Here is a 24,783-nt window from a genome sequence, read left to right as displayed (position 1 = left end):
GCGGCCCCTCTTGGCGGCGGCGCCGGGGCGGCGAGGGGGCCGCTTCCGCCTCGCTGGAGCTGCCCGATAGGGCGCCGCCGCCGCTGCCTCCCCCTCCGCGGGCCATGGCGCTGCCGCTGCCCGAAGCCGCTGCGGCGCTGGCGGCGCTGGCGGCCGCCGCCCTCGTCTTGGTGAGAGCCGCGGGGGGCGGCGCCGGGGCGGCTCGGCGGGGGCTGGCGGCAGGCGGCGCTCCGCCCCCGGCCCGGTTCGGCCCGGCCCGGCCGGGTCTGTGTGCAGCGGGGCCGGGCCCTGCCGCGGCGGCGGAGGCGCCAGGGCTCGGCCCCGGCCCCGGGGGCGGGCGGCGGGGCGGCTTGCGCAGGACGTTGTTTCCGCAGCGGCTGGCAGCGGCTTCGCTCTGAACATTTTTGTGTGTTTTCGCCAGCCGCGTTGCTGTAACGTCTTGTAAAAGAGCTAAAAATGGAGTGCTTTTTACTCGTTTCGTATTTCTTGTAGAATACCCTGGTGATGCTTTTTGCATCTTAATCACTTAGGGATGTTGGCTCTTTCTGGGTAAATAAACTATGATGCAAGTTTGAGACCTGTGATGCTGGGAAACTGAAATGCTGCTGCTAATCAGGAGTACTGTGTATATATTGTTTCCGAATAAAAGTGCTTCAGAAAGCAAGCTTTAGTGATTTATTTTAGCTAGGCAGAAGAGTGATTTTTGCAAACTGTGGCTGGCTATGCTCATGAGTAATGCCATCCGCTTCAGTGGCTCTGTGTGGAATCGGAGGCAGCGTGAGCTAGTGCTATTACAGGTTGCTTGGAGAAGGTATAGTGGGGCTTGGACCACATCTTCAGAAGTGCTTTCCGGCTGAAAACAGAAACAAGCCAGTGATACTAACTGTGTCCAGATTAGGTAAAATGGAGTAAGCAAGCAGCATAAGAAGGTTTTGGTCCTGCATGATATGGTCAGCAGATGAAATACTGCATCGTTAAGCCACTTCATTACTGAACTATATTTGATTTTCCTGTTGTAGCATATTGCAACAGCTGGACAAACCTTTAATGGAACATTAATCTGTAAACAGTGCTCAAAGACTTTCTTGGGGTTTTTTTTTCTTCACAGATTTGTATGATTGCTCACATAACTGCCATAAAAATGCCAACCCTTCACCGACATGAAGAAGAGAAGTTCTTCATAACTGCTGAAGGCAGGAAAGAATCTGTACCAAGTATACATGATCCCCCTACAAGAGAGCTCTCTGTTGTTGTGCCTTCATACAATGAGGAAGATCGGTGTAAGATTTTTCTTGTTTTGAGAAAAAGAAGAAAATCTATCTGTTATTACTCTAATAATGCAGAGGTTAGTTTATGTTAGCAGTAGATTTTGGCAGGCTAGATTATGTGTCCAATGTTGTGCCCAGTTTCCAGAAACCAGTCCAAGTACATTGAATTTCAGAATTAAGAAACTGTATAATTTGCCTCTTGCTATATTTAGCAACAAAAGTTAGTTGTAAGAATGCTCTATATTAAAATAAAGCACAACAAAGTAGCTGCTTATTCCCCTGTAGATGTTGTAAGTAGAGAAGTAGAAAAGGACTTTTAAACTTGATTTGAGAATTTCCCACTCTGAAACAAACAGCAGCAGCTTCGGGCAGAAAAAGGATGACTTCATGGGTTTTTGTTTGACTTTTGGCTTGGCCATTCATATGGTGCTAAAAGGTGAAGGCTTTCTAATGGGATAAGAAAGCATCAAGCTCTGAAGGTCTACTTGTGGTTGACATGGTAGCACACATTGTCATCCCCTTTCCTGGTGAAGTGAAAATACTGAGCTGTTCAGGATTCTGTGACAAGGGATGTTGGCAAATAATGTGTGCCTAGACTGCAGGGTAGCCCTGGCACTTTCTAGAGTCCAGTGTATTCCAGGGACTGATGACAGTCCTGGTTCTCAGACACTCGCTTTCTGTGAGCAAGGATTTAATACATTTCACATGATTTTCATGTAGCCTTCTCTCTTTTCAGAGATAGAATAATCACCTGAGATGTGCTCAGGAATGAGCATATACTGCAAAGACCACCATGAGATTGAATATCTTTCTAATCTACAGATAAATCAGCTGCAAAAGTAGTGCCTGTTAGGTGCCTAAAGCATCTGGGCCAGCAGCGTTAGTAAGAGAATACATGATACTGACTAGTATTAGAAATTTCTCTTGCTGAATTCTGTCACCTCTTTTAAATACCAAAAGATTAGTCAACACTGGTTTGCAGGATGAACCACAGCTAATGTTTTTTTTTCTTTAATACTATCTAGAGGATTACATATTTCAAAATAGGAAGTTGGTTTTGATCTTCAAAGAAATGTTTATTTCCCCTTAGATATGGATTTTTTCATTATTCTTTTCATATTCAGAAAGGACAGGACTTAGAATTGTGGGTGCTAAATTTGTTTACTGAAGTTAGTGTTTTATGAATGAAGCAGCTTGCTCTCCTTAGCTTTGCAGTTGTTGTCAGCTTGCTTGCGCGTGTGCTCGTTGGTGGTCTTGGTGTTTAGCTTGTTATATCTACTAACCTGAGCTCCTCCACCTTTTCTGTAGTGCCTCTTATGATGGATGAAGCTTTGGATTATCTAGAAAAAAGACAGGTATTTTCATTTTGCATTCAGAATTCACTATTTTTCTGTGTATTATGTACAAGTCTGTGATCTAGTCACTTGATTATTTTGTTATATGTTAAAACATAACTTTAGCTGCTTAGAAGTAATGCCTCTGTCTCTTGTCAGTTATTTTAGGATTGAATGCTGGAAGGTATTTTTTAATTAAGTAAAAATTTAATTAACTATTGTACTATGACAAAAATTTACATGCAAGATATGTATCCAAGATAGAAATTAAGAATTAACCAGAATTTAACTCTCTAAACTACAACCTGGTTTGTGCCTCCAATATTTTTAAACATTTGTTCTTTGTTAGGATTGGTTATCTGGTTAGGAAGCCCATTATGAAGGTTTGGGGGTGGGGTGGGGGGTGTTTGTTGGGTTTTTGTTTGTTTTTTAACAGTGATGTTCTGATCTTTCACATGCCCTTTTTCAATAAATTGATTTTTCAGTGCTAGATGGTAGCTGAGGAAAAATATGACAAGCTAATGGTAATGGAGCAGACATCTAAATGGTAAAATTCTTCAACTGTAATTGCCATCTTAACAAATTTACCGCATCATATTGGTGCCTGTCTGTAAACACAAATGAGAAGGTGCTAGGGAGAAAAGAACACTGATGTTTGAGAGATGTGCTACCTACTGAAAAGGCTGTATCAAATGCATTGTTTCTTTTTTTATTTTCAGAAGCAAGATCCTTCATTCACTTATGAAGTAATAGTGGTTGACGATGGTAGTAAAGATCAAACCACAAAGGTAAGAAAGAGCAGTTTCTTACCAAGTAATTGAATGTATGGGTTTATATACTGCATTTGTGAACCATAACAATGTTTTGTCCTTACATTTTGGTACTCGAATAATTTTCTCTACTTGGTAATTAAAATTTTGGTTTCTGAACACTTTCTGTCATTATCCTGCATGCATATAGATGTCACATGCACACACATCTAACTCTTTTGCAAATGCTATTATTCGTGATTGGCTCATGTGACAGCCGCTTTCCTGCAGCTGAAATTCTATTTTTAACTTCATCACATTTCATCTGAAATATTCTACATGTGCATAATGATGCAAATACTAAGCTTAGTGAAGCTAAGAAGCCTTTCAAAATAGCTGATTTATACTGTAATGGACAGAGTGGCCAACATGTTCTGTAGCTCTTTTCCCATACCATTCATGGAATGATATTCCAAAGCATTACAGCTCCACAAGTACACTACCACTTCCACAGTGTCACCTCAAGAACATTATAATTTGTAATTCATTATCTTATGACAGCATCAATAAGCCTAGGGCGGAGAGTTTCTCTCCAAATTTCCACTCTTTTTTCAGAATTTCTCCCCTTTCAAGAATGCCTGTTCATCCTTCTCTGTGCTTCTCTTTTTAACTGTCATTTTAGTCTTTTTTAATATGTTATAACATAGTTTGCTGTGATCATGAAATTGTTCACTTAAAAATCCCATTGCCAGTGGTAGTGATTTTCAAAATAGTTCTGCATTCTTCTGTTTCTACTTGATGAATGTCAGTGTAAGTGAAGGCTGACCAACTTGAATTTTGTTTAACTATTGATGGATGCTTGGGTCAGCTACTAACATGAGTGCTGCTTTTTCATTTCCTTCCCTTAAGCTTGTCTGTTAAGGATTGTGCATGTATATTTGTCTTCCTTGCATTCCTTCTAGCATCATTTCTAACAGCCCACAGTCGCCATGGATCTCTGAACTTGCAAGGATTTGAGGCAACCTTTGGAAAAGATTAGAGGAGAAAACTCTTGTTTTTTCTTCCTCACAGCATGGACCAAAAGTGCACATCCCTGCAGTGTGAATGGGATTTTAAACCTTTCTGAAGTTTTTCTTCAAACCACAGATGACAGTGAAACAAATGGGAAATAGGTAGCACTAGTAGGAAATTATATTTCTTCGACTAGCTATAGGTGTTAATATAAAAGGCCTATGATAGTATTATATAAACTACATCAGTATTGAGGTTTTTAGACTTTGGTGAGACAGGGAAAACAGGATCTAGGGGGAATATCCTGTTCTTATTGAACATGACTATCTTTTTCAGTCTTGTGTTCACTGTGAACTGGTTTTTATTTTCCTGAACAGACTTCAGCAATCTCTGGGCAATATATTTGTGCAGACTGAAGTGACTATAACTCTGTGCTATTGAATTTTAAAAAAAATGGTGAGCAAATGAAAACTTCTACCTTGATTCCTGTTTTTGTTTTATGCTGTTTTTTTGTGTCTGTTAGGTTGCGCTGAAGTACTGCGAGAAATATGGAAGCGACAAAGTGCGAGTGCTTTCTTTGGTAAAAAATCGAGGGAAAGGAGGAGCAGTCAGGATGGTAACTGATGCTTTCATCTCCTTCTCTATTTGAACGAGTTGTGCCCCATATGCAGGTGATACAGCTGTGTTGATGGAAGTTTTGAATTTAATACATTAACAAAATGATTATAGGAAAACTGAGAACAGGCTCCATAAATTAAGGCAAAAACACTTTACAAAGTAAGCTTATTTTAGATCTTGAAAACAATATTCTCTACCTGGGAAGGCCAGTAACGAAGAATTCTTTTCATATGAGAATTCAAAAGGGTTTTGTTTTGTTTTGTTTTTTTAAGTATTGGACTTGAACTTCATATTCCTGTTAGTTCTGCTTAGAAATAGCCCTGCATTTAAAAAGCAAAAACAAAAAAAATTAGATTTAAATAAAACTTTTGTAAAGAAAGTACAGCTCAATTTGCAAACATTGCTTTCCAGCTTGTAGTTCTAACTTTAAAAAATGGCTAATGAACTAGCACTTTCCTCCAAGAAAGTTCATATTCACTGAAGTCCAGTGTTATCAACTGCACTTGATGGTAGAAGGGGCACACTTCATGCTTTCACGTATTGATGTGCACATAGATTTTGTATAAAATCATAAAATCATCATGTCCAATAAAATAACTGTTACAAATTTAAAAGGAACGTTCCCTCCTAGGGTAAATGCCATGTTATTTTTAGTAAGAGGTGGGTATGATTTATGGGTTTTCACAGCCTCTACTAGCCTAATAACAACTGCACGCTTTAGAATTAATTAGGTGTTGAATTTATGATTTCAAAAATCTTTTTCTTTTTTTCTTTCTTTTTTCTTTTTTTCCTTCACTGACTGTCTCAGTAAAGCTTAAATGTTTAATGGGTCAGTTCAAGGGTTTTCTTATGAAACACCAGTAACTATAGGAAATAGAGAACACATAAAATTAAAGTACTGAGTTCTTGTAAGGAATATCATTTTTCAGTTATTCTAGGAGAAGGAGAATGACTGTGTGATAGTTTTACATTGCAGAATGTAGAGTGGGTGTATTTATTAAATCACATGTGCTCGGTTAGTGGGTTTGCCAAAAGCACTGTCATACTGTTTTCCTATTTGGACCCCTTCAAAAATTGTCAAAGATCTGACTAAGAATATGGCAAAATAAGCTACAAGATCTTCTTTGTCACAGGTCATTTGCAATGACACTGTGCTTTATTTTAAATTAGTTTTGAGAAGTATTCTCTGTTCATTACTGTTGAAACTCTGTTAGAAGGTAGCACTGCATCCTCCTTTCCATGGCACTAGACTGACAAAGCAGCATAGCTCAGATGACAAAGAAAAGCTATCCAGTGCAGCGACAGTTGCTAATCACTGCTTCTTTGTGCTTCCCTGTATAGCTAACTGTATATTTAACTTGTTATCTCTCAGGATTTTAGTTTGCAAAGCTTTTAGTTTGTAAGCTCTTCAGGAGAGGGACTGTTACTCTGCTGTGTTTATGCATTATTTATCATTGTGGAACACTGATCAGTATGTGAAGTCTCTAGGCATTGTTGCAATATAAATTAATTAATTGTAGTTAGTAGCAGAATATTAAGAATCACCTGCTGTGTTCAATTTCTGTGATACTACTACTCCAATTACTACACTAAGTTTCTGCAATGTTTTGCAGCTAGCTTATCATGACAAATACTGATTTAAAAGGTGTAGTTTTTTATTAACTGTTTCAATTGCAGGGTGTCTTTAGTTCTCGGGGGGAAAAAATTCTGATGGCTGATGCAGATGGAGCTACAAAATTTCCAGATATTGAAAAAGTAGAAGAAGGTCTACAAAATCTTCAGCCGTGGCCTGTGAGTACAAGTTCTTATGGTTTTAGTGTAATACACGTGCATATAGATTGATTGTCATAATTCCCTTTAACCTAAGTTCATTGAGATCCAGTGAAAAATTTAGATACATTCTGAAGAGCTGAGGTTTTGAAATTGCAACAATGGGCTGTCAATAGATAGCTTCCCCTGAGTTCTTACCTCCTCTGCATTCATGGTGCCTCTTTCAGTGCAGTACATAATGTTCTATTTAACATTTTTCGTTTGTAGTTATTATACTCTGTATAAATGCCATGTGTTGCCTACTCACTTAAAAACATTTTTTGGTTTGTTAGCTGGGTTTTATATTTTATTTTCATCTGATGTCATCCTATTTAGCTCTAAAGATGCAGCTTAATTTCACCCTATTTTATATAGATTCTCTTTTCTAGGAGTTGTCAGTTTAATCACATTATTTGTAAAGAACTTCTATTGCAACCAAAAAAAAAAAAAAAACAAAACACTGTGAAATAAGAGCTTCTCCCTGGATAGCTGTTATCTTTCAGGTGCTTGATTTGAAAGAACTGAGACTTACTTCTATTGACCTAGTGTTTAAAGGCAGAACAATGAAGTACTTTTTAGCTAGTTTCCAAAATGCAGAAAGTGATATGCAGCCTTCCAAGGGAATATCTAACAGGTGTGCCAGTGTGGAAGAAAGCGGTACCCCAAGTCGCAGAGCCACAGGGTGGCAGTATTTCCCTGATGCTCCACTGCCAAGACAGCAGCAGCTGCTGGTTCTCCAGCATCTCTCACATGCTCCCAAATGTAGCAGGTTTGAGGTATCCTATGCAAGAAGGAGTAGCATGAGAATAATTTTAAATCTTCCATTTGGATCATCTCTTTTGATTTAATTTGAGATGGTATTTTGACTGATACCATGGCATTTTATTTGTTTGAAAATACATCAGTGAAACATTCTGCTATCCCTTTCACAGTGTAATGTTTAGGGCAAACATACCTATATGCATTAAGCATGCCTAGGCACTTAATGTTATGTGTGCTGTTCAGTACGTTTGCTGTCTGCCTACCTCGGAGGAACAATGTAAGCTGAACCAGACATGAATAAACTGCAGTAATTTATATGTGCCGTGTACAAAATGCAATAAACCTTAGCTGGTCTGTTAATTGTGGAAAAAGATTTATTTTAGCCCCAGAATCCAGCAGTATAAAAAGTGCAGCTACAGGAAGCAGAAAGATGTACTGCTTTGAAGTTTTTATTATACATCTATAATCACTCTCGAAGGTTTCATGGGGAACCTCAAACAGTAGTTTAACTGACAAGTCTTAAATTTGTATTTCTGTGCAGAACCAGATGGCTATTTCCTGTGGTTCTAGAGCTCATCTGGAGAAGGAATCAATAGCAAAGGTATGTTTCCCTTTCCTGCAGAGTACTAGTGCTTAGACATTTCCATTATTTGATTCTACTATTCAGATTTTACAAATAAATAATAAGAATTTGTAAAAGAGTGGAAGCTAAAAGTAGGGAAAACTTGTCATAAGTCTAGCATATACTCAATCATATACAAAGGATGTGTTCTTCTAGATTTCAGGCATCACCAACTTTGCACTGGTTTCAGTTACTGTTTCAATTTTAAGGATTTAATTTTTCTAGTTGAGAACATCTTACAAGCAGGACTTCAAATCCCTGATATAATTGGTAGCAAGAAACCATTTTTGTTTCGTGTTATTTAAATGTAAAATTTTAGGCACAATCTGTAGGAGTTCATGGTTGTTTTACTGATGAGTTAAAGCTCCTACACTGGAATGGTTTCTGCGCATGTGTGTGCGTATTTTGCCAATACTGGGACTGAGGTAAAAGACAACTGACGATTTTTATTGATTCACTTCCAGTGCAAGAGCTTGTTGATTCGCAGATTTTGAGACGTGTTCAAACTGAATTAGGGATACTTAGCAATAAACTGTTTGAAGAGTATCTCAATCCACAGCAAAATGCTGTAATTTTTCTGTGTTACTCATAGTGAAATTTTTGAGTTTTGAATGCACAGACAGTACTATTCAGTATGTGGCTCTTGTGGAATAAACAGTGATGCACAGGCACATGGCTTTATCTTGCATCTGGTTTTCTGATGTCTTGGCAGACAGTAGCTGACAAAGCACAGGCATGGAACTCATATTGCAACAGACACATTGCTGGACTAATGTCTTCAGCATCATTGGATGTGCTCATGTTGAATGTTCTCAAGAGTAAGCTTTGTTTATACTGATGTTTAATACTTGAAATCTTTCTAAAGTATATACGCAAACACTCAAATAGTTGCAAAAGTCCAAGAGAAGTCACACTGGTGGTGTTCAACCCCTGTTATATCTTTTAATTTTTTTCTTCTGGTTTATCAGGTAGCATTGGAGTGTTACAGTGCACTGGAGAAAGTTCTTATAAGTAGTAGTGTTTGAATGTTAGCATCCTCACAAAAAAGAAACCCTTCATCTTTTTCAGAAATGAGGATAAATCTTTGATGTGGTACTTACATGCTTATAGCACAGAATACACTCTTTGCATTAATTTTAGCTGCACAGTCAGCGTATCCTAGAAATGTTGCTGGTACATGTAGAGCATGTAGCTGGTAAATTTGAGTCCAGAAAACATCTCTCATTGTGTGGTCATTTTAAGGCTTTGGATATAAATAAAATTTCTACAATGCATTCATATCTCTTTCCATCTTTGAAAGTCTTGCCAGATGAGGGAGTATTTGGAGCAGAATTTTTTCTTAAGGCAAAAATATGATTTTTCAGGAGGTGTGTGCCTCTCCTTTGCTTCTTGTTTCTCCCCTTACTTCTGACTTTATCATAAAAGAATCATTAACTGTTTAGGTAGTATTGCTCTTTAAAATATGTAACCCGTTTCATCACCCTAGATATCCCTAGACCAGAAAGAAAAGACTGCCTTTACCACTCTAACATTGAAAAGAATCTGTTTTGTAGTGCAATAGGTATAAAAATTACAGAATGGTTTTCGAGAGATCAGGATTTCTCTCTGGGTTTAGTAGTATCTAGAACAGTAGAATGATGCTGTGATGTGTAGCTGTAAGGGATTTATGATTAAGACCAGCATTTCACCCTTAAACTTGATCTCTTGAGATCAAGGTTTCTGTTCTGTTTACAAAACTGTTAATGTATTTTAGTGAGTCCTTAGTATGATATGCATAAGTAGTCCTGGAGCAATGAACATAACCTGGGAGCTCCTCTTCATGAAGTGCACAGTTTGATTGGATGGCGGTCATACAACCTCTTGCTGCTTTCCTTTTGGCACTAGTAGCCTTGCATTTGTGGTTGCATGGTGGTCCACCTTCACCAAAAGAGGCAAAGAGTCCACACCAGACCTGCTGTTACCCTGGTCCTAGAATGCTTTTCTGAGAGGCCCAAGATAGGAATTTGAATTCTCTTAAGCCAATGGAAAAATTGGAAGTCCGTAAAGAGAAGTCTCACTTCCTGAGTAAGTGCTCTCAGCACTAGGCTATTATGTAATAAGTTGAACATCTTCTCATTTTTCAACTGAAATTTGTAATGAGTAGTTTTAAAGGCATCTCTTATCATCCAGAGATGTTTACCAGCTAAAATGTTGGCTCCCAAAGATTTTGCATGTTTAGCTTCTAATCTTGGATGCAAGAACCTAAAATCAACTTAAGACCTGCAGTGAGTTCCTAAGTGATTTGTGGATCTAAGTTATAGTTCTTTAGAAGCTGTCTGCACAAGCCTAGGAAGGACATCTTCAAACCCAGAGTTCAGCCTCTGGCTTATATGGGCAAACATACCATATGATTATTACATCAAGAACAAAAGTGTAACCAAAGAGTAGACTGGGAAAATGTTTACCAGGAACATTAAATATCTTTGCAAAAGAACAGAAGTGACTGTGAATCGTTGCTGGAAATAAAAAATGAAAGAATATCATATATATCAGCTGTTACTTTGATTCTGTTTGTTGCTTGGTCCATCATATACTGCAAAAAGCTGCAGTCTCCTAATTGCATTCCCCCAAGTGTCTTAACACTGTGTGTAAGCTCTAAAGATCATTGGATCTTGAATGAAAGAATTGTGTTGCAAACAACAAGGGATGCTTCTGTTTGGTGTTTTTAGGAATAATATAAAACTCTAATTTTTGTGTTAGAGCAGTAGCTGGAAACCTGTTTAGTTTTTAGTGTGTATTCTTGAGGAAAAACAGTTTTTATGCAGTCCTGCCGGGTTTGTTCTCCATCATCTTTCATGGTAACTTTTGAATCTGTTGGACCTGTTCAACAAAGTTTTATGAAAACAGAAGACTAGACAGAAAAACAAACAGCATTTAAGTAGCACGTAGAGGATGTAGTATGAATTTCCCCTCCTCCTTCATTCTTCCCATCTTGGCACCCCCAATTCCCAGAGAATCACAGAGAAGACATTATGACTGTCCCATTCATGACCTGAAATTCAGATTCCTACTCTACTTAATATGGTATTATCCAAAATGAAAAGGTGCTGTGAATTAAGGAAAGCAGGGCCAAGACCTTGGACTTTTCATATTCTAGGCCGGTATCCTACCCATGGGCTTAACTGGCAAGCCTTCCTTTTCAGCTGTGATTCTGTTTTGCTGTAACAATTGAAAAGTTCAGATTTTGTTCCAGTGCCAAACAAAAACAGTTCATAAACTTTGAAAGCCGTTACAAAACAGAATTATTGTCTTTTAAGCCAGCTCTTTTCAAACTTTTTGCTCACCATATAAATGAAGCCATCTAACTTCTTGCCTTTTGTTCACAGCGCTCTTACTTCCGAACTCTTCTTATGTATGGGTTCCATTTCCTTGTATGGTTTCTCTGTGTCAAAGAGATCAGGGACACGCAGTGTGGATTTAAACTTTTAACCAGAGAAGCTGCTGCACAGACTTTTTCAACTCTTCATATAGAACGCTGGTAAATGCCTTTTCTTTTTTTTTCTCACTCTCCCTGCCCCCCAATTAAATGTAGTTTTGAAAAGCTAACATCAACATTTACAATAAAGCATGTCATGTCTATGTATAAATCCTAGCTGCTCAATGGTCTTAACAAATTATAGTACTACTTGTGTGGCACTTTAGATTTCTTGTTATGCTAAAATATCTTGCTATTTGCTAGGAATTCTGTTATTAAGATACACTTTTGGAAATTGTCGTGTATTTGAGTTCAATCTCTTGTGATAGGAGAAGAGATGGCTTACTAAGTTTTGCTTTTAAATAGAATTCAAGGTAAACTATGAGAAGGTTTGTAAGACTGCAGTACTGAAATTTTGGATCGTGACAGTTGACTCCTTGCAAGCTCATTTACTTTGGCATGTGGTATAGAAAGTTGTGTAATACTCAGAAGAAGGACATTTATTTTTGCCTTATAAGAGGTAATTGGTTTAGAGAAGGGAGCAAACAAAATTCTAAGAACTCTTGTCTTCCCTCACCACCCCCCCCCCCAAGGAGAAACCCTAAACAAACAACATTTTATTGTTCTGTTGTAGTCATTTCCCTACTTCAGAGATTCCTCTCTCATTTTATAGATACAAGCCATGCAAGCAATGTAAGGAATGGAGAGAACCTCTTATAATGATATGAGTTGAGAGAGTTACTAGCCCAATTCGAAACTTTGACTAGTCTATTTCTATGCAATACAACTTCACAATTAGTGCATACGAACCAAAGTATTTTTCCTAAAATCCCTATCTGATAAGTTGCTGTAGTCACAGAAGGCTTAAAGGGAAAGGAAACACCTACTCATTGCTTATTTCCTTATTTCCTTTTTAATAAGAGAGGGCTACTGATAAATCTCATAAATTTAAGACAGCAGAAAATGATGTATACCGCTCGAATTGCTTTAGAGCTGTCTCATTATAATTTAGCTAGAATAGTTCCTTATGATATTGACATAGTGATGACTGCTGTTAAGACAATGAAACGCTGTTTCCACATAAATACCATAATTTCTGTAAATTTTCTACACCACAACTATTGCTAAAAAGGATGGTGACAGTTCCCAGGCTTAATTAAGTATAATCAAATCTTTTCAAACTACTGTGTTCATCCAAGAAAATCTCTCTCAGAGTACTGTTTGCTGGCAAGGAGTAGAATTACTGAGCAATGTTCCCATACAAAAATGCGTATGATCCCACAATCCTAGTCCAAGCCAATACATCTAGTTTTAGCTTGAGTTTTGATAGTGATAGCCAACCTGTGTTGCTCTTTCAGAATGGGTTTGCAAAGGTAGTGTTTGGGTGTACAAGTCTGGTGTGTAATACAGAGCTTTTGTTGAATTCAGTCTGTAATTGTGGACACTCAGCATTCGGAAAAATCACTTTCCTAGCTGAGTGGTTTGGTAATTGCCCTAAGGAAAACTATAGCAGAAACATAATTTATGCTTCAAGCTTAATCTATAAAACTGTGTAAACTGTTATTGAATCCTTCATATTCCAGAATTTTCTAAATATGTGGCTAAACATGTATTCAAAGCCCTAAAGTGCACATCTCAAAATTGTTATTTAACTTTACTGCCTTTTTTGAATTAATTGTTTCAAGAAGAAATACTGAAAGAAATGAATGAGGATAATCACCTTAATCAGTAAAAATGCAATCATCGGTCTTACTCTGAAACTGAACAATTTTGAATATAACTCTAGTTATTGGTCAGCCATACTCAATAAAACATTCAGATTAAATTAAAAAAAAAATCCTTTAACAGACTTTCTTTTGCCACTCTAAGATTCTTTAGCAACAAAGGAACAAAAGAGCAAAACTGATTATATGCTGTACATTGTTATCTGCACCCCACTATCCAGGAATAGAAGCAGTGAAAAAGGGATATTGCTAACTCATTTTATAGTAGTTTTATTGCTAGTGTGGAACACACCAGAACTTCAGGTTTTGGTGTGCCAATTTGTTGTGCTTATATGTGCTGCTGCAAAATTAAACTTCTGTTCTTGCTCTTTCATTTATAATAATCCTTAAAATAATCCCATAAATGTTTTCATATTTATCTGTGACTTACTGGTTGGTGATGAACAATGTTTACTTTGCTAGTGAAGAAAAGGGCAACTCAAATTCTTCCAAAAAACAGCTCTCTAAATACTTCCAAGCAACAAATTTGCCTAAAACAGTAAGGTTTTTTGTTGTTGTTGTTTGGTTTAGTTTTCTGCCAAAACAGGCACTGTATTATCTGTTTTTCTCCTCATCTGTCCATCAGCCAGTCCCTGTGCTCCTCTCCCTTTATTTTCATACCTATTGTCTAATTTCAACCAAATTTGACAGAACAGTGGAGATCTCAAACATGGAAAGTTTCAGCAAGTTTGGTGGAAGCTGAAAGCCAAGTAGAGGAGAGAGGTTCAGATCAGTGCATTGCTGAAGAAAAGGCTACAATACAGACTCGAAAGTTACTTATTGTTAGATTCATAGCTAGCCATTCAGCCTGTGTAACTGGAAGCTGACATTTCAGCACATGAAACAGAGTGCTGTACCTTTTCCAGTTATTATCTGGGAGACCTGAAAATAAACTAGCAGATTGGGAGGCAAGAGAATGTGGGGAAAGTGGGTGTATCAGAGGAAAGGGCAGTCATAAGTGAAATGTCTGTGGTGTTGAGAGGGCAGCTGGGATAATTGCAGTGGGAAATGATGTAGGGCTATCAGGTGTGTAAGAAACAAGAATTTGTTAATCCTAATACTTACAGAACAACTTGCTTTGTTCCTTGAGAGCAGCCGGGTAGGCTTTGGGGTAGGGCTTTTTGTTGTCTTTTTTTTTTTCTCTCCTTCCCAGAAAGCTAAGTTTTGCTCTATGTTAAATCACAAAATATTCCATATTTCATTAGTAGGTTCAGTTATTTACTTGCTTGGAAACATAATGCATCCCATAGAACCATACATCAAATTCCTTTGTATTTAGTATTGTAATATTCTGAAATAATCCCAAAATGAAAACTTATTTTAAGCAAAACTCGCCCCGATACATTTCCATTGCATAATATATATGTAAAGAAAAAAAAACTGTTTTGACTTTGTGCCATGGAGGTTTTGGTACATGTCATGAGTTTGAGTGAAGATGTAAGAGAATTAAAATAGCCCCCTCTTACAGTTGCCTAATAAAATCAGTAGTCTGTTATCTTTCTGCTGACTTGGAACAGTAGGGAGTCCTTGAGTGGGTCACACAGCAACTCATCCATACTGAGACCATCAGCTGGGGATTGGAGAGAAACCACTTTCTTGTCACTAGACAAGAGACTCTGAAGTCTGGGTTTGTTACCATCTCTGCTCCACTACATTGGTGTCTTTCTGACATCTGAAGAAATTAGTTAATTTCCCATTAGGGAAGTGGCACTCTGTTAGGTATTGAAAGAAAAAATTCAGTTTAGTGTGGTCAGTGCTTAGATACTGTGGTAATGGAGGAGAGTGCTGGGGAGTATTCAACAAACAAACAGCATTTAATAAGGTCATATCCATCTGAGAACCATAACCCCGCCTATATCTAGTCTCTGCAGTGCCCCCCCTTGCTGGACTTGCATGTGTGGAGAGCTGTTTGAGAGGATAAAGGCCATTCAGCTTCTGCGGAAGCCTCATGTATCCTTTCTGCTTGAGGTTCGGTCAAGTTCAGATTTTTTTGAGGTATTAATGATCTAAGCGAGTTCTCATGCAAGAACATAATAAATACTTAGACCAAACATTAATGCATAACATATTTGTTCATGGTGTTAATATAAAATGGCTATAAATTTGGTTATATAATAATCCCTGCCCTGAACTTTTAAGCTTATAGTTCAATTAGAATATAAATATGTGCCTAAAAAGGACAGGATTTGCCTCATCACATCTTGAGTGTATCTACTAGTTATTTAGTCTGCCATCACAAGCAATGGAAGGAGGGTGTAATTCATTTCATCTTAATATAGACGTCTAAAATATGCCAGATGAAATGCAGCCTACAAGTGCCTGTTTCCTGCCCTTGACTATAAAGGGAGTCTAGATAATTTGTGCATAGGTAAGTATCTGTACTGCAGGTGAATAAAGTTCAGCAAGGTAAATTCCACTCTCCTAGTGTAGTAATATCTCAAGAAAAAATTTTCATCTTACTGGTGCCTCCATTTTATCAAAAGGATAAACCATGCAGTAAATCCTGAAAGAAGTAGAGTAGGGGGAAGACTGGTGACTATATTGACAGTGGCAGTTGTTTCTGTAGGCAAAGCCTAAAGAATCCTTCCCTTTAGATGAAGGAATTCAGTAGATTTTGTTGCATACAAGAGACCGCACATGCTGAATTAGCACTGGGCAGTAGGAGATTGCCTTGAAGTGTTGGTTGTTGTCAATACTTCTCCAAAAGAGAGAGCAACACTTATCCAAGAGATAAGAGAAGTTTTATTTCTATGTCTCTCAGCAGGCTGTTAACATACCTCACTCAAAGAGTGAGTGTTGGGAGCACATTCTCTTTCCTGGAAGCTTGCACCCTGGCAATAAATATGTCAATGTAAACAACATAGCTATCCTGCTGCTAGATTGGACAGGCTGAAAAAATTTTAAGTTTCCACATTTAAATTGCTATCAGAGACACCAGAAAGAAATGCTTATGGTGTTTTCAGTGTTTCATCAGGACCACCTATTAACTGGAGCCTTGTGTTTCCATGTTTGCCTTTCATATGCAAAAGAGGGGAATATGTCAAGACTGTCCTTTATATGATCTTCTGTGTGTCATTGACAGTTTCACAATCACCAAGAAATAACTCTATTTCGGCTAGATTAGGAATGAAAAACTGTTTGCTCATGTCTCCAATTTTTTCTTCTTTCAGCATGTTCTTTCTCTTCCAGTTGATGTTGAATTAAATATCACCTCTTTAATGTTAAAAATTCTAGAAGTTTGAGAGCACAGTTGTCTACTTCCTGTGTGGAATTTGGTGTGTAGATGCCTATATTTAGGGAATCTTGAGAGCAAACTGAAATATACAAGGAAAGGTATTTCTTCATTAGGGGATGAGGGCCGTGCAGCAATACTTCCAAAGAGAGACCAAGATATCTCCAAAAGGGTTTTTTTAATCTAACTCTAAAATTTGGAAAGCATTTGAAAATTAATAGATGCTGGAAAGTATATTTTTGATACTAAGAAATCATTATCACATCCTAAATAAGTTTTTTTTTTTTTTCTTTTGGTATTTTCATTGACTTTTTTTTGTTTAACTGCCCTTTTGAAAGCTGGCTGTATACATACCAGTATAAACCAAATGTTTTTGAAATTTACTTTCTAAATAGCAAAGTTTTGACATTAGTTTGAAATGAGCAACCTTTTGAACAGAGAGCATATGCTTTGTGTTTTAGGTTCTGAATCTGATTACACCACTAATCTATTTTTCAGAAATGGATGGAGCACATTTTTTAAATTAAAACTTAAAAGAAAATTAAAAGGGATATTTTAAAAGCATAATAGAGACAGTTGGAATTACTCACTTCCAGATTCCAAAAGAAGCTCTGTTTCTGCATCTACAGTCTTGACCTGAAAGATGTAATTTTTTTTATATTGAATTATAATGCACAGGAGGAAAACTGGAAAATTAGATGGCCTCACTGGGAGAATTTTCCTATCTAAAATTTTCTCATTGACTTCTTTTGACTAGGAGAAATACGGTAAATTTTCTTCTAGCCTGAAAATGTCTTTCCTTACATAAGGAAACTAGAGATGGCAGCGGTTACTGTCCTATCTGGAATATTGGTCAAATGAGGGAAATTTCAAACACAGTTCTAGTCCTGTCTTGATTGGCACAGTCTTGTGATTGACAATTTATAATGATTTTAAGCAAATCAGCAGATCACTGATTGGATAAAAAGAAAAAAGATCTTGGTTATTACGTTTGTCTATAAAAATGACGTGCAGTGAACAAGCCATTCTATTTCACACTTGTACTGAGCTAGTGAATTTTTAAAAATATTAATGTTTATTTCTGTAATTTGTCACTAATCTCTAAATGTGAGTCTAAATATAAGAATTACAGAAAAATCAACATTCATATTATATAAATCTGCTTCCTGTAGCAGTGGGGATTTTTTTCCATTCTTTTGGCCATTTAGACCAACACGAACAGTGGAATGAATTGTTTTTTCCTGGTTTTCTGCATGACCAGTAGAATTGTTTATGAATGTCTAATCTACACAAAAATATCATGCTGTTATAACTATGTCTGTTTCATCTTGAAGTAAAAAGTCCTCCTCTTGGCAGGCTTATGTGGGCTTTCAAAAGCCCCAGTAGAACTACAACTGTATTGGCGGTTTAATCCTCTTGACAGCATATTTCATTCTTAAAACTCTTTGGCCATTGAAAGTTGTGTCCCCACTTCAAGAGTCTGCTGGAAGAACACATCATTTTGATTGTAGAAAGTCTAAATTCCTGTTATAACAGTATAGCTGAAGGCCTGATTTTGGAATTTGAAACACTTAGTATCAGTGGTGACTCACCACCAAAAAAGCCTAACTGCAATTTCAAAATACAGAGTAAGTTTGCAGTATAGATATTTTATAAGCTGAAACATTTTAAGCGTTCGCTTTAAAAAGGTTGAATTCAGTTAAATACCCTACTGACTTGGGGTTCAACCAAATTTTAGCCAGCATAGTCTTAAATTATAACTTAAGCAAAAGTACTCCTCGGCTTAAACACAACCATATGAAAAAGTTCTCCCCTTTCTGTATTTTACAATTCATATTTGTGTAAATTAACACATAATAGAGCCACTATTAGAAATAGATGGGGAAGTTGTTTGCACCGTGTATTTTGGGTGTCTAACTTCAGGTGCTTAAGTTGGAGCCTGAACTTTTTATATGATCAGGAAAGTGCTTAACTTTCAAACTTAAGATAGTCTGAACTGTGTTCCCCCTGCCCAGAGGCTTTTACTTCCACCGTCTACAGCATGAGCCTCTGAAATACATGGTGTGAATAATTCCCTGCTATTTCCAACAGTGGTTCTGTCACATGGTAGTCACAAATGGATGACTTGCTGCTTCATGTCAAACACTTGTATTGCACTCACCAGCTCATCCACTAGTGTTTCTTTGATCTTCTCTAGAATAGGCTCCAGCTGACATACCCACACTTAAATCCCGAATATGGAAACTGAGTTCTTTTGTACTATCTGGATCTGGTATCTGCAATAGGAGTGTAATACCATCAGTGTACTGAATATACTGCAACCTGTATTCCCCTGTTAACTCTTCTAGTGCACATATTGGGTACACTGAAGGTGGCAGGGTAGTATCCCAGCAGTATGTTACAGGAGTCTTTTTCCTTTCATCTTTGAGTAGGGGAGTTTAAATTTCGGGATACGTTCACCATTATGCAGATGGCTGCCACATGTAACTGATGTCAGTGTTCAACCTGATTCATTCCTGTGTTGTTCATCTTTTACTTTGAACACTGTAGTTCACCAAACTATTTAATGTTGCTCTACTGTGATGTATTTTGTATGTGCTGACATTCCAGTAATTGGTTATCCATAGAAATTGCTGCAAATGACTATTAGTTCACTAGGCTAATATTTTATGAAGTAATATTTTTAGAGCAGCTCATATAGTATAATTCATCAGACAAATATTCTGTGTCTCTTAAGATTTTTAGTCAGTTAAGTAGTATTACAAAATTAGATTTACTCTAATACACATGACTCATAGACATTCAAAGGTGTACACGTTTTTTGGCTTACGAATGTAAAATGTCAGCAAAAAAACAAATAATACAATTTCAGTAAAAGAGACCATGGCATAATTAATAAAATAATATTCAACCCTCATTTGGAAGAAAAACAGTGAAGTAGCAAGGCCACTTGGAGCAGATGCAGTTCACTGAGAAAAAACATTAGTTTATTCCTGTAACTGTTTTGTGGCAATTAAAAGGCCTGTGTCCTAATCAAAATCAGACTTACAAAGAGGTTCTAAATTCTCTATACAAAACAATTGTGTAGTCTCTGTAGATAACCTTTATTTACACTGCTTTTACATCTTTTAATGTGGTCCAGAGTGATAGCAGTAGTTTTCCTGTAATATGCACATACAGTGTGTGTTCAGGTTGCTGCTGGACTGGTTATAATTTCATCAGAAGGTTCCTGTTCACCTTTCTGTTCCATAGTTGTGTCAAAGGGATTACTAATGACTTGAATCCGAGCAACACTTGAAGCATGAGGGAATAATGTTAGTTTTCTGTTGCATGTATTTTCTCCAGTGGCAAAAGACTTTTTTCATGTGCCTTAAATTCTAATGATTAGAAATCAGTTAAGAAACAGAAACACTCCTACTGGCAATTGAGGAGTATAAAGGGGGAAAAATAAAGACCTAGCAATTAATAATTTTAAGAAACCTAACCAAAAACTTTATAATTGTGATTTGCTTTTTCCCTTGTCAATAGTAGCTACTGATTATTTTACATGTTGATTTCTACATGAAGAATATAAGCTGTGGTTGCCAAAGCACTTTTGTAACATCAAATGCCTTAGTGCCTCAGATCCTGAAGATCAAGTTGAGCATATGGTTGAAAGAATGGAATAGACAATTCTCTGTGCAGAGAACGGAGAGAATTAAGGCATATTTTGACAAATTGGGGGGTAGCAGAGCTTGGCTGCCTGTGTAGGTTCTCTTCCCCAAGTCACATTGCTGCACAGCCTACAAACAGTTGTGCCAACAAAAATGAGAGGTCAAAGCAGAAGAGAGAGTGGATGAAGGAAGGTCAGAACTGCTTAAGGCAGCTTTGCCAGTGAAATAAGTTCATGTCACACTATGATGAGACCTGAGTCAATGTGAAATGTGTTGGAGAGGCTGTGCGTGTTTGAGATTCTACCTGTCTTTTTTTTTTATTTAAACTTCAAACTGCAGTCTAAATGAATCTGGTACTCTGAGCATGAAACTCTCTTAGACACCTGACATTTTTAGTGCTAGCAGTGCATCCTTTTTATGTAATATTGATTCCACATATGAGCATTCAACTACTGTGACTTCCAAAGGGAGGCATTTTTTTGCAGCACTGTTGGCTACAAGCGTACACAGGCAGGTTCCCCTATTAGCTATACCTGATTTCCTCAGGATTTTTTGTTACGAGGTGTCAAGCTGGTTTGCTTAGGTTTCGACAGTATCAAAACATATTCCCTGCCACAGCAAATAGTCTCTGGATGCACTCATGTACATGCAGAACTAACGCTTTAACAGTAAAAGGGAAGGTCTGTAGACTGTCTCTTCTTGCCATAAGGAATTTCAAATTCACATCTCATGCTTCCCTTGAGGGTGCCATATCCATGAGGATACCTCATGTTCTGAAGGAAAAGGAAGCCCTTCAGCTTCCTGATGAAGTTTAGCTATGTGGCAGAATCTTCAAAACTCACTGGTGAGTGAAAGAGGACCTGACTGCGAAGTCTGGTTGTTAAAGCATTAGCTTTGAGAAGAGAGGTTTGGGTCCTCTTTCTCGAAAGAGCTTGTGTGTTATATGTTAAATGGTCACTGGCTAAATTACAACTGTTATTCAGGCTCTGTTACTGCAGAGTACCTTCTCAGATCACTTATGTGCTGCTGCCTTTATTCTTGACTTAGAGAAAACAAGGAGAAAGCATCAAATCATCATAAAGCCACAGCAGGTAGTCCCCTTCGATGAAGGTGCTAGAGATGTAGATTGACGTTGCACATTAGACTGCCTTGGTCTTTAAAAATGTCTAAATCATGGTTGTGACTAAATGGAAAGCGAGCAGTGGTCTGAGCACTGCATAACACATACCTTTAAAAACAGGATGCAGTGAAGTATTGTCATATGTATATTGGCTATTTTCTGAGTCATTCAGTCGTATAACTAATTTCCCATTCATGTGCATCTGACCTTTAGAGCATTGGTATCAATTTCATAGCTGCGCACCAAGCGCTTTAAGTTGTATCAGGCTAGAGATTTAATTGACAGTGCTACCATCTTTCTTCTGAAAATAAATATCACCATATTTGTTATTTCCTGTTCTACTTCAGGGCATTTGATGTGGAACTTCTTTATATAGCTCAGCACTTGAGAATACCTATAGCAGAAGTTGCTGTCAACTGGACTGAAATTGAAGGTAATTAAATTGTTTATATTTTATAAAATCTCTTAAGTGTCAATCCAGAATAAAATATCCAAGTCTCTTCCCAGAGTGAGTCAGATTTTATCCAACCTCCTTCCTTATATGACTGTCCAATTTTGTGTCCTTGCCAGCCTTACGGACAAGGCATGGGATTGTAGGCACAGGAGTAGCAGCAAAGGAGAGAAACTGTGCATTCCCACTGGAGACAAATGTACATAATTATACTGCTAGGGCAAAGTAGTACTTCTTTGGCACATCCTCTTGCTGTAATGTCCTAACAAAATTACTGCAATTGTAGAAGACCTGTGTGCAGGAAGCATTTTACATTTAGGTGTTCAGGGGTTGTGTTGTCAGGCAGCTGGAAGCAAGTACCTCTTAGTAGTAAAGCCAGCTGAAGAGGTACTTGTCTCCAGCTGACTGCTTCATTTATTCAGCTCATTTATCCCTTCCCATCAAGTGCTATTCCTTTTTCTTCATTTAATTTTTTTAACCTGGACTTCTTCTCTACAACACAACCCCTGAACAACTAAAAGTATAATAAACTGCAACAGTGATGAGGGGTGGGGGGAACAGGAGCAAGCAAGCAAGTACAGAACATCCTCAGCCAACTTTACTAGAAAAGGGAATGCTTTCTTTTGGTGCACCTGGCATGAATGCTAGCAGAGATGGAAAAGAAATTAGTTTAATGGTCTGGGTTCCTTACATTACCTGAAGATTGGTGCATTTGTACTATTGCTGTAAGTCTCCCAAGTCACTCAGAAACAATTTGCCTAGTTATTAGCATTCAGGTTCTTATTTACCTGAACAAAACCTTGTCCAGCAGAGAAGACCATATACATTCTGTGGCATGTGTTGAGTTACTGTGCTGCACTGCTTCCAAGCTAGAATCTCCCACTCATTGTATGATGTAATTACTATAAGGCAATAATTCTTGCTGTATAAATTTTTATTAAAATTAAGGTCTAAGCTGAATGTACTGACAATGCAGAGATTCATGACTAGTTAAATGTGTGTCTTGCCAATGTTCATTTTTTCTAACAATGTCCTTCTGATTTTCTTCTTCATTAATCACAGGTTCTAAGCTGGTTCCCTTTTGGAGCTGGCTGCAGATGGGCAGGGATCTTCTTTTTATACGACTGCGATATATGACTGGTGCCTGGCAGCTTGAAACAAGAAAATATAATTAGGTTATTTACATTCTCCAAATGTATTATTATACTTAATGGAACATGTGAACAGTTTCAATGAAGCAAAATGGTGATGAAAGCTGAGGTAATCTTCATTGCTCCTGTTGTATGCGTCATTTCTGCAACATGTATGTGTTTTATAAGATTGTCAATGGGGAACTTGTATAATGTTTAGAAAAGAGAAAGCATTTCTCAAAAGATTTTCTTTATCTGGTAATCAGGTTTTTATTATATTGAATAGTAGCTTCAACAGGTCTTATATAAATTCATTCACATAAATAAATACATCTGCTTTTGTCTCATCATACATTCAGAATTCCTACTAGTAAAATTCGTACATGTTGAAAAGAGGCATTGTATATTCTACAAGGTGCAATATTCTGTCTGTTGTAAATGGCCACAACCATTTGTTTCTGTAGTATATGGAAATTTACAGCCATATTGCAGCTTGGAATGATCAATCATACTTCATGCTGATGCATATTTAGATTCAATGTTATGGGAAACATTAATGGGTTTTCCTGAGTTATAAAAATAATGTTCATAAGGCTGTTCTAAGAACTTTCAGTAGTTTCTTGACATTCCAAATGTTCTTGTCTGAAGCCAAAATAGTTTGTCTGAGATCAAACTTTAGATTGTCTCCACTGACTGTAGAAGTTTCAAGAGAAAGCACATTTCATTTTAAAATGTTGTCTTTTATAAATAGATTTGTTTCTTGCATACTAATGAATACTGTATGTTCAAGGCTAGGAGTCCTTGGCATCTCCAAATCTGTAGTAAAAAGGGCATGGAAAAGTAATTCAGAGCATACGAAAATGAGACCCAGTGTACATTGGGGGCCTGTGCATTAGCAATGCCAATTTGAAGTTCTCATGCTTCAAATGAGATCAGAGGGGGGAAAAAGTATCTTTTCTTAGTAATGTCATACCCTATTACAGAATACAACTTTAAATAATGCTTTCAAAACTATATAGCTGTGGACTGCCAACAAACTAAACTTGTCTTTCTTTTGGAAGCATGTACAAATCTGAACATGCTTAAAGCATGAAGTGGGTACAGTTTTATCTTGGCATATTTAATTGGTAATTTCTCTTCTTCCTTCTGCCAACTCTATTACGCAATATTGGGTTTTGCTCCTATTAAGGTTACCTCAGTTTTCTATAAACTGAAGTGTTGGAATAAATTCTCAAAAAATACGTTCAGTTTATTTTGTAGGCTTCATTCTCTTTGATATTCTGCCTACTCCACATACATCTCTCTCACTTTTGCAGAATCAATCACATGACTCCTTGCTGCCATTGCTGGATTAAAATACCAGCTTCTCAGTTCTGGTAAAGTGAATTGCTCTGATCAGACTTCGAGAGTGATAGCTGTGCCCATAATTAAGTTGTCAGCCAGTTCTCAAAAACAGTTCCCTTAAATTTTCCTGATGTTTTACCTTAAAATTGTACTTCAAAATTTTGACTGAAATAGTTCACCTTTTTCAAATGATGAGGCTTAGGTGATGCATTATTTCCCCGTGATAAGTAAACATCTGATGACCTGTTCTTTTAGAACGTGTGCTTTTAAACAGGATGCCAAAGCTTGGAAATGAGGTGCTAGTGTAATCGATATTTAAAAAAAAAAAAAAAGTGTTTTCTACAAAGTCTTTCTAAAACTTGGCGGATAAATTCTCCAGTAGCTCTCTCCTTAGTGAGCTGTCTCCTCTAAAAACTCCTGTACATATATATCATTCCCACAGAATATTTGCCATCTTCCAGCT

General features: G+C 37.4%; 1 protein-coding gene across 1 annotated transcript; it reads left to right on the top strand.

Annotated features, from left to right (window-relative positions):
- The first annotated feature begins 20 nt into the window (after window positions 1–20).
- Window positions 21–24,217, top strand: ALG5 (ALG5 dolichyl-phosphate beta-glucosyltransferase). Its single transcript, XM_067291294.1, has 10 exons — window positions 21–170; window positions 1,109–1,280; window positions 2,577–2,623; window positions 3,322–3,390; window positions 4,886–4,978; window positions 6,658–6,771; window positions 8,093–8,152; window positions 11,539–11,690; window positions 21,743–21,828; window positions 22,909–24,217. The coding sequence occupies exons 1-10, from the start codon at window positions 105–107 to the stop codon at window positions 23,019–23,021; spliced, it is 972 nt and encodes a 323-aa protein (XP_067147395.1). The 5' UTR covers window positions 21–104; the 3' UTR covers window positions 23,022–24,217.
- The last annotated feature ends 566 nt before the right edge of the window (window positions 24,218–24,783 follow it).

The sequence above is a fragment of the Apteryx mantelli genome, chromosome 1 (assembly GCF_036417845.1).
Source record: "Apteryx mantelli isolate bAptMan1 chromosome 1, bAptMan1.hap1, whole genome shotgun sequence".
Taxonomy (NCBI): domain Eukaryota; kingdom Metazoa; phylum Chordata; class Aves; order Apterygiformes; family Apterygidae; genus Apteryx; species Apteryx mantelli.
This window is presented reverse-complemented; position numbering and strand designations above follow the sequence as displayed.

Coding starts and splice junctions, on each gene's coding strand:
- ALG5 (XM_067291294.1), top strand. CDS start 105: ATGGCGCTGCCGCTGCCCGAAGCCGCTGCGGCGCTGGCGGCGCTGGCG. Junction 2,624..3,321: donor ATTATCTAGAAAAAAGACAG/GTATTTTCATTT, acceptor TTTTATTTTCAG/AAGCAAGATCCTTCATTCAC. Junction 11,691..21,742: donor ACTCTTCATATAGAACGCTG/GTAAATGCCTTT, acceptor GTTCTACTTCAG/GGCATTTGATGTGGAACTTC.